Source organism: Agelaius phoeniceus, chromosome 2 (assembly GCF_051311805.1).
Source record: "Agelaius phoeniceus isolate bAgePho1 chromosome 2, bAgePho1.hap1, whole genome shotgun sequence".
Lineage (NCBI taxonomy): Eukaryota > Metazoa > Chordata > Aves > Passeriformes > Icteridae > Agelaius > Agelaius phoeniceus.
In genome coordinates this window covers 96984933-96994334 of record NC_135266.1, presented here as the reverse complement: position 1 = coordinate 96994334, position 9402 = coordinate 96984933, and the positions used below count along the sequence as shown (strand labels likewise).

Genomic DNA, 9402 nt, shown 5'->3' with positions numbered 1-9402 from the left:
TCTGTATGAGGCACTGCAGTGCTGGAATTCATATGAAGAAGAGGAAAAAGCACAAGCAGCACCAGCTTTACTCAGTAATTGGCAATAGCCATGGTCTGGTTGAAGACTGAACCAGCAGCCTCTCCAGCAGTGCAGAGGGGTTGGGCTGACTGGGGACAGGGACCAGCCCACCTGCTGCCAGGAAACTGCTGGAGACTGGGCATGATCCCATGTAACTCACAAATAACCCTGGCATTTCCAGACTGCAGATGAATTAGATACAAGGTAGGTGTTAACAGCAAACAGACTGAGTCATACGTATGTACAATTTATTTAAAATACTTTTTAACATATAAAACCCCCTCACTATTTATACAGTCTAAGTCCTAGCAACATATACAAATACTGAGCAACTACAATACATGCTGAGGTAAGAACATACATTCTGGGAGAATACTCAAGCCAAACAAGATTAAAATACATTTTATATACATGTCTTCACATGTAAGAGAGACCCATGAAATGCACCTTCCCTTTATTGTACACAAGGAAATTCTAGTCTTAGTGTGCCATGCAATTTAAACCCAACTGTTACATGTTCAAATGTATCTTAGCCCTAGCAGACAATATGTCCTAAGTCTGAAGCAGAAGCAAAGCCTGGGATCAAATTTCTTCCAAAAAGGGGCTTACATTTTAAAAACATCCATTTCTTTAACAGCTTATGCTCCTCAGAGAATGAAATTGCATTATGTTTGCTTAAAAAATAACCCACTGCAGAGAAACTGCATAATTCTTGCACCACCTTAGCCTTCAGCTATCCACAGTTCTACCACTCCTGGTCTGCAGTAAAAATCAAATCCAGGTGTGTTATTTATACTGACTTGGACACATCCATTTATTTTTATGATAGATTAATTTTTCTAAGCCTAAACTGGTACAGGTTGAGAATGGAAAGGATTCTTAACTTGGCTGTAACCATATTGTCACATCTTAGTGGAAACTAAGAACTTTCCACCCCTTGAAATAAAATGAGCTCAGATAATTTCAGTCATAGTTGCTGCTGATAGCTAGGAACAGTTACCTGTTTAAGCAAAACTACAAAGACTGCAGACTAGTTTTGTCAGTCAGAAAAAGTTGCAGTCACAAAAAAGCACAATCATAGGCAGGAATTTGCTGTTCACAAATGGGTCTAATTTACCATCTTTACATTCACATTTAGGCTTAAGGCACCGAGCTCTAAAACAAATAACTAAAAAATGTCATTCTCAATTAATGAGAATGAATGATCAGAAATTCTACAACTGGGCTTTAAGGTAGCACAGAGAACGTTCAGCATCTTTGTTGGTGACAGGGACAGTGGGACTGAGCACACCTTCAGCGAGTTTGCCCACAGCACCAAACTGTGAGGTGACATCAACATGCTGGAGGGAAGGGATACCATCCAGCGGGTCCGGACAGCCCTGAGAGATGGCACCTCCTGGAGCTGAAAAAGGTATTGTCCTACACCTGGGTCAGGGCAACCCCAGGCTCACAGACAGCTTGGGCAGAGAAGTGACTGAGAGGAGCCCTGCAGAGGAGGACTGGGGGTGATGGTTGATGAAAAACTCAACATGAGCCAGCAATGTGCTCTCAAAGCCCAGAAAGCCAATGGGATCTTGGGCTGCATCAAGAGGAGCATGGCCAGAAAGGTGAGGGATTCTCCTCTGCTCAAGTGAGACCCTACCTGGAGTGCTGCATCCAGCTCTGGTGCCCCCAATATAAGAAGGACATGGAACTCCTAGAGCAAGTCCAGAGTAGGCCATGAGGTTGGTAAGAGGACGGGAGCACCTCCCCTGTGGAGACAGGCTGGGAAGGTTGAAGCTGCTCAGACTGGAGAAGAGGAGATTGTGTGGGAACCTCATTACAACCTTCCAGTACCTGAAGGGACCCATAGGGAAGCTGGAGAGAGACTCCTTGTCACAAACTGCAGTGGCAGGACGGGGGAAGTGAGTGGAGACTTGAAAGAGGGGAAGTTTAGGTTAGATAAAAGGAAGAAATTCTTTACTGTGAGGATGGTGAGACACTGGAACAGATTGCTCAGAGAAATTATGCATAGCCCCATCCCTGGAAGTGTTCAAGGCCAGGTTCAATGGAGCTCTGATCTAGTGGAAGGTGTCCTTGCCCATGGCAGGGGATTGGAAGTAGATGATCTTTAAGGTCTCCAACCCCAGCCATTCTATGATTCTAAATAATATCATATTTTAGATGCTGAACAGGCCACAAGTGATTTTTGACTCCAGAGTTTATATACAGCCCCTCTACAAACAGATTTTCAGGGGTAAGTGAGGATACTTTACTGGTAATAAGGCATGGTGGCAGCCCCTTGAACAGCATTGCAGCTTCCATTCAGACGTTGTCCACAGCATTTAAGGACCTTGGCAGTAAACAAGGATTTGAATTTCATCACAAACAAACAGTAACAACTGAAGTCCATAAAACTGGGCTACTGTGTAGGGAGGGGGCCCACATGTATGAGTTGATTCAGCATCCTTCCAATAGTGCTGTTAGAATAAAAATACAGCAATTTTATAGTGGAGTTTTCTCCTACTTAGGTGAGAAAGCTGTGGGTTTTTTTCCTAACAAGATTAAAAATGGCAAAAAAAACACAAAATGTTTTCATTTTGTGATAACCTAGCTAAAATGAGTGTACATAACCCCAGTAAATGACTGATTGCGGTATTTTCATAGTACAGAACACTGGAACATTCAAAGGATACAAATTCCAATAAATAAGTTGGAAATGGACACTCTTTGGAATAGTACCCATTCATTTGCAAAGGATTTGGAATCTTTCATGCTTCTAATAAGAACAATCATAAGAAAAGCCCTAAGGCTAAATTTGGTAGTTGTGCTAAAACATACCATATGTGCTAAATGCATGTCTAACACAAACTGTGCACCATTAGAATATTTGTGTGCTTCTTTAAGCACTCACAAAAGTATGTACAGATCTTTTTTGTATAAGCTCACACCTGAACACAGAATAATGGACACTCTGGGGGAGGGGAGGGCAGGGCCTTTCTCAATTCAAGTCACCTTCAAGACCTGAATGCTTCTTGCACTGAATATCAGGGAAGTCTGACTTGGGGGCAGATGATATTCAAGTGGCCCTCACAAGCGTAGGGAATAATGTAAAAGCAGTTCCCAGGTAGTTTGCTTTGTCAGTCTGTGCCTCCTGGATCCCTAGGAAGAAATACGACTGGCTTAAGATGAAGAAGCAGAAAAGAGATTATACAAGACAGCAGCTTCTAGTTTTGCAAGGCTAACCAAAAAGGCAGGAACCTTCTGAGGAACACACAGCTAGCTGAAAATTGCCAATTCTGTTAACAAAAACTGAAATAATGTAATTCAGAATCAAAACTATTTAATGCCATGAAGCTAAAGGGATTTTTGCCATCAGTCCTGATAGCAGCTTGTTAAGTCCAAAGTTGTGCAGACATTTTACAATGAAAAGAGGAATTTTAGAAGGTGTAGTGCTTGCACAGAAATTAAGAGCTTTGGGTATTGAGGTGGGGTTTTTCCCCCCAAAAAATAATACCATTAGGAAGAAATAACTAGCTTTTGTACTTAAACTGTTTCTCCTAATTTATCACTCACATCTATGAATTACTGGACATAATCATGAAGAGTTCTTCTCTCATGTCTGACAGACAATTGTACAGTAGTAATAAAAAAGTCCACGGTTTTGCAGGAGACAAGCTGTTAATTGTCCATACAGCTTAAGGAAAAGCAGAATTAGCGTTTTCCCAGACCTGACATACCACGTCTTTTGGTTCAATGTTGTATTACTTAAGACTAATACCAAAACAATGGAATTAAAAAAGTGAAACTGTGAGCTTTATGGAACTGGCTTTTAGAAACTAATTCATTTTAAACATCATTCTACCTTACTAACTTTGTCCGTCCTTACTCACAGTGGGATAGGCCATGCTCTGTGGCACCTGGTACACAAGTCGGTCGGCACTGCCGGGCCCTGGCTGCCCCTTTGGTATATCGTACAGTGCCTGTGCTGAGGATGCACTGTCTGTCCTGAATAACAGTTTATTGCACATTCCAACCAGTGGAGGAGCTTGATTCCCTGCAGCTTTGAAGGTGGAAATGGAAGAAGCGCCAAGAGGGGTGCTGGGATGGCTGGACACGTCCATGATTATTGGAGTCGCATACTCAGGTCCGGTTACAGGCAGTGGCTTGGCATAGGTGTGGTAAACTTCTTGGATGGGGGAATTGTAAGGGTCTAAGTCAGCGTAACTGGCTTCTTTTCCTTCCTCTGGTTTGAAGGTTGATCTCTGGTGAAGTGTGCCCACAATTCCCCCTGCCAGAGGCTGAGCATATTCTGTGTTGCAAGCCCCAACAAAACAAAACATAAATACACTTACTGGGGTTGTTTTACTTTGGCATCACATTAAATACAGCCTGTCAATAGTCTGCCAGAGATCACTATCGTACATCAAACCAGTGGTCCATCTCTGTCTACCAGTGCAATCGCTTTGGAAAAGGATTCCTTTCCACCCAATAGGTAAAGCCATTGAGATAGCCAAAACCAAAACATCCCCACTTCTGAGGTTTATACTTCTTCCCAAGTGAGCTGCAACTTCCCATGCTACAAATCTGCCTGAAAACAAAGAGGACTGAAATGCTCTTCTATTTACAATAGGTTTAAATAAAAATGTTCTGCCTGGGTCTCAATAAAAAGTGGTCCTTGGGGTGGAGTGTTTGTCATTTGAGGGGAAGCCTGCATGTAGTCTGAGATATTTTAGCTCAACAGATAATCTAAGTTACAAAAGCTGGAGGTGAAAAGCCTAAGTAGCTGGCTAAAACAGACAAGCACCAAAACAAGAAAGCTAATTCTGCCTGCAGTGACGCTGTAATTCCTGCACATCTGCCCAATTCTGCTATCAGCAGGTAAGCGCAGAACCAAAGGCACATTCAGTCATCCTCCTCCCATATGCCTAGTTCACCAGGGAAAGAGCATGTGGAGCTATCCATAAACTCTCCTTTTCCAGATCCCAAGTTTGATTTAACCCATACAGTAAAAGTAGAGAATCAAGTGCCATATTTCAAATCTGTGCATAAAAATATTGTGACAAAATTATTTCCAGTGCATGAAAATAAAACCAAAAAATTCTTTCACCCTTTATGAGGTTTAAAAACAAGTAAGGAACCTTTCAGTTACTGCATTAACTTGGGCAAGGGTATATCTATAGCACAGGAAATGAGAGAGCAGACACAAAAAAGCCTGCATTTTAAGATACATGCTTACCCACAGAATGACTCATTTCTCCTCTGTTCCCCTCCAAAACCAGGAAATAACTAAATGTAGCCAGATTCCTGACATTTTTGGCATGTCATTCATATACATACATACATACATACATACATATATATATAGATAGATATAGATATAGATATATAGATATATAAAAACATGGCCTACAAAGTACCTGTAGACTCTGTTTGCAACATTGTTGGGACTTCTCTTGGTCTTAGGTGACTGATTTCACTGCTGCTGTAGCATACAGGAGTTTCTTCATGTTCTGCTGATTTGATCGGGAAAAACTGCTTCATACCTTTCCACCATCCTTCACATGAATTAAAAAAAAGCAAAAAAAACTGCACAAGATTGCATATATACTGTATTTTAAGCTACTAAAATACTTTTCAGCACAGCTTGTATTTTGTTGAAATAGGTAAATAACTCAATTATCACTATTTTGAGTAATACCCTAAGACATCAGAGCTGTGAGCTATCAGAAACAGATATGTAGCAAATGAAAGTGATTAAAAGGTTCCTTGTCTAAAGCATAAGATATACTTAAGACTGCCAGTGAGCAGACACACAGGTGTGCAAGTTTTCGACAGAGGCCGGAGAAGCGAAGCACAGTCACACAGCAGTACCAACCCAACTGCTGCAGCTGCCCTTTGCACCTGGGGCACAGGTGGTTTCAGGACCATTGCAAAGAGCTGCCCGGTGCAATTGTCTGATCTTAAGTTTATGAGGCACAAGACAGTTGGATAGAAGATATACCTAAATCCCAAATGCTTACTAGGGAAATGAAAACAAAATTTTTGACCCAACTTATATGCTAAGATGAAAGATTTTTTTCCAGGACAAAAAAGTACCAAATAAATGGTTATCAAATGTATAGAGACATTCCTTATAAATAAAATTTTCTCCTTGTGTTGTATAATTAAAAGGTTTTCTCCTTCATTCACAAAAAACCCTGAGGTGGTCAGATCTAACAGGAGAGATGACATTTACTATTTCTAAAAAAAAAGAAATCAGAGAAAGAAGAAGTACCATTAAGTTGGTCCACGTAAGAAATTCAGTTTGCTATGCCTCCCTCAGTTAGCATTAGAGAAGCTTCTGCTAATGGAAACTGTAACTGCAATCTGAAATAAACATCGAACAAAAAAACACTGAGGAAATGGCTCCATAAAACCATTTTTTTACCTGCACGATCCCAGTAAGGTAGATCATATGTGTCCTCAGTTTTTTTCTTGCTGTGAGTAAAAAAAAAAAAGGAAAAAAGTGTTATTTTAACTAGTCTGCTTATCAAAAGATACATTAAGTAATGCTCAGCAACTATCACCGTGGCTGTAACTGGTCCTCAAATTTAATGTATTAGCACCAGTAACCTGGCTTCCCATCACCAGTCTGCTGCTACCAGAGAAACCAGTTTTCAGTCAAAGCACTTCCAATGAAAGCAGTTAGCAAAAACTGTTTTGTCCTCGCTAGCCAAGTAATATTTTTTCTCAGAAAGAATGCAATTCTTTCCGCAAGTGCAGACCACAGAGTTCCCACAGCAATACATGCAGCATTTCATTCCCACACACCAGGCTAAGAGACATTTAAAGCACTTTCATCCATCTATTAATTTACCGGTTTCTCCAATGCCATGCACAAACTAAGATAAGAATCAGGGTAGTGAAGACCATCACCAGCACTGGAACCAGAACTGCTGCCAATGCCACATCTGAAAGCCATTAAATTAAGTGGTGTCAGACAGAAAGAGCTTCTCATAAATCAGTTTTTGATTTGAAAATTACCTGAGCAGAACACACAGTTTTCACGTTTAGTGTCTATCACACCAGATCCCCCAGCTAAGCTACTCTGCTGGATGCTCCCACAGTGCAAATTCAATTAACATCTGGCATTTCTACATGCATGCACAGCTGGTGGTTTTGCAGGGTTTTTCATCAAAATCAATCAGTTTGTTTTAATATATGGTTTTTCTGTTCCAATAATGTATTTTATTATTTATGCAGAAAATCCCTTAATGTGACCATGGAAGTTCAAACTTCCTTTAAGAAGTAAATTCTACAGTACCTTAACAGTTAATCCAAATCAGTCAGTGCTGGGTCTGTGTGTGATCCTGTCCCCTGCCATCCAAAGGACACTTCAGCAGTGCCCACATCTGCAGTGACTTTGCTCCCTTTTCTGACCATTTTCTTTGACAAACAAATGATTATGCCAGGTGACATTTTTCAAATTTCATGCCAAAATAACTGCTCCAGAGAAGATTTGCTATATCAAAGGTGTTTTGTTCTAAGAAATTATTAAATAAAGCAGCTACACCTGATTAATTCAGAAGGGAAGTACAAGTCTTCCTTCTAACAAAGTTTGTTCAGTGATTAAAAGCGGAACACTGCTTGAACAAGCTCTGGAAGATAGAACTATTATATATCTATAAAATATATATTGTATATACATTTATATTATATGTATTACTTGGCAGATTGGTTTTGTTTCTTCATGCAGCATGCAACTGCACATCTTTTATTATTTGTGTATTTAATAACTGGTAAATACTAGAAATAAAATATTGATAATCTGCTGTAATTTGTTGTTTTGAGAAAATTTCAATGCAGAAAGCACATTTAGTATATGTCAAAGCACTATAAGGAGTTTGAAACATTTTAACTGTTTAATGATGGATACCTTTGGTTACACTTGGAGTCACTGTAGTGTTTTTTATTTCAGGTGTGAAAGTTGTTTTATCTGTCTGCAGAGAAGTCTTCACTGAATGAGTGAAGTCATCCATGAAGTCAGCATTCTTATCATTCTTGTTCTGAGGTGGTGCTGGCAAAGTGATTTTAGGAGCACGACCTTCAGAAGAAAAGGATTTATAAGGTAAGTTAAGTTCTTTGAGTGCTAGTTTTCCATATCTCATCTTCAGGAGAAGACAGGAACAGTTTGCTATAAAGCTTTTGTTCATGTCATATAACGAGGAAACCACCCCACCAGGAATCAATGACATGAAAAGCAAGTGATTGGCATCTTATGACACACTTATTTTGTAAATTACCTTGTGTACACCTAAATTCAGTATTTTCCTGGTTAAGTTAACTTTTGGATAACCTCAGAAATACCAATTAAAGAAGGATTACGCAGCCAAGAAGTACTTCAGACTTACCAAAAATATACCCATGATATAACTTTTAATCTTAGTAATTTCATGTACAACCTTAATAGTTTCACTTCTTGTCTTGCACAGTTGGAAGTTTTCAGTTGTCTTACCTATACTAAACTGACATCCTAGCAATTCTACTTTCATTGCAATTTTCTGGTGCCATTTTAAGGGGTTAATCCTAAAAAAACGTGCAATTATAGGTGGAATGAAATTATTGCGAACTTCCTGGTACAATTCAGTATTCCCTTGAAATATCTAGAAAAGAAGGGGAAAAAAGAGAGAGATACATTACGTTCTACAAATACAATAGTAATTGAGTAAGTACTACCAATTTTGATGTTTTATTGAGGAAGAATAAACAGTGAAGGATTCAATTCACCCCAGAACAGCGTTGCTGCCTGCACTTGTCCACTCCCTTGGCCCCATTACACATTTACAACTAAATAAAACAAAGAAAGGTGTGTGCACATGTATGCACACAGCTACACAGTTCAGAGTAAAGGTACCACGGAATATCCTACTGATGCTCCCCAGGCACAGCCTGCTGTTACACACATGTTTATGGCACTGAGTCATTCTAAGTCCTTGGTATTTCACACTTAGTCTTCGAATATCCATGGATAGCAAGGACTTGTGACACCGTGCAAGCTGGAATTAAATGGTGCCTTCACACAGCCCAGCAGTTCAGCACAGCCTGTCTGAGGATGGTATTCCTTAGAAAGCACTGGGGGGCACCCTCAAGTGTGGAACCATACTATCCTCTTGTAGCTGTTGTCTGCAAGTGCTGAGCCACAACAAAATAGAAGAATTGGGGTTCAGAATGTGAAATCTGTCCTCCAGTCTCACACTGAGCCATGAGGTTCTGCAAGAGAAGGGTGCAGACTTTGCGTGAAGGATGAGCTCAAGTTGGTCCTTCACTGCCATCCTCGCACACAAAGAACTCATCAAAATGTGACAACACACAATGAGTCTG

General features: G+C 40.1%; 1 protein-coding gene across 9 annotated transcripts in view; it reads right to left on the bottom strand.

Annotated features, from left to right (window-relative positions):
* Positions 1–9402, bottom strand: part of DCBLD2 (discoidin, CUB and LCCL domain containing 2) — a 419219-nt gene that overhangs the window by 65140 nt on the left and 344677 nt on the right. For 3 of the 9 annotated variants that reach the window (XM_077174332.1, XM_077174333.1, XM_054654407.2), the window contains 6 exons: positions 8537–8684; positions 7958–8125; positions 6899–6992; positions 6470–6519; positions 5460–5597; positions 295–4351 (listed from right to left, as the gene is read on the bottom strand). In XM_077174332.1, the coding sequence (XP_077030447.1) occupies positions 3909–4351; positions 5460–5597; positions 6470–6519; positions 6899–6992; positions 7958–8125; positions 8537–8684 (1041 nt within the window). In that variant the 3' untranslated portion in view covers positions 295–3908. Of the gene's footprint in view, positions 1–294; positions 4352–5459; positions 5598–6469; positions 6520–6898; positions 6993–7957; positions 8126–8536; positions 8685–9402 lie in introns of those variants that run through there. The other 6 variants (XM_077174334.1, XM_077174335.1, XM_077174336.1 and 3 more) reach the window with 3 other exon arrangements.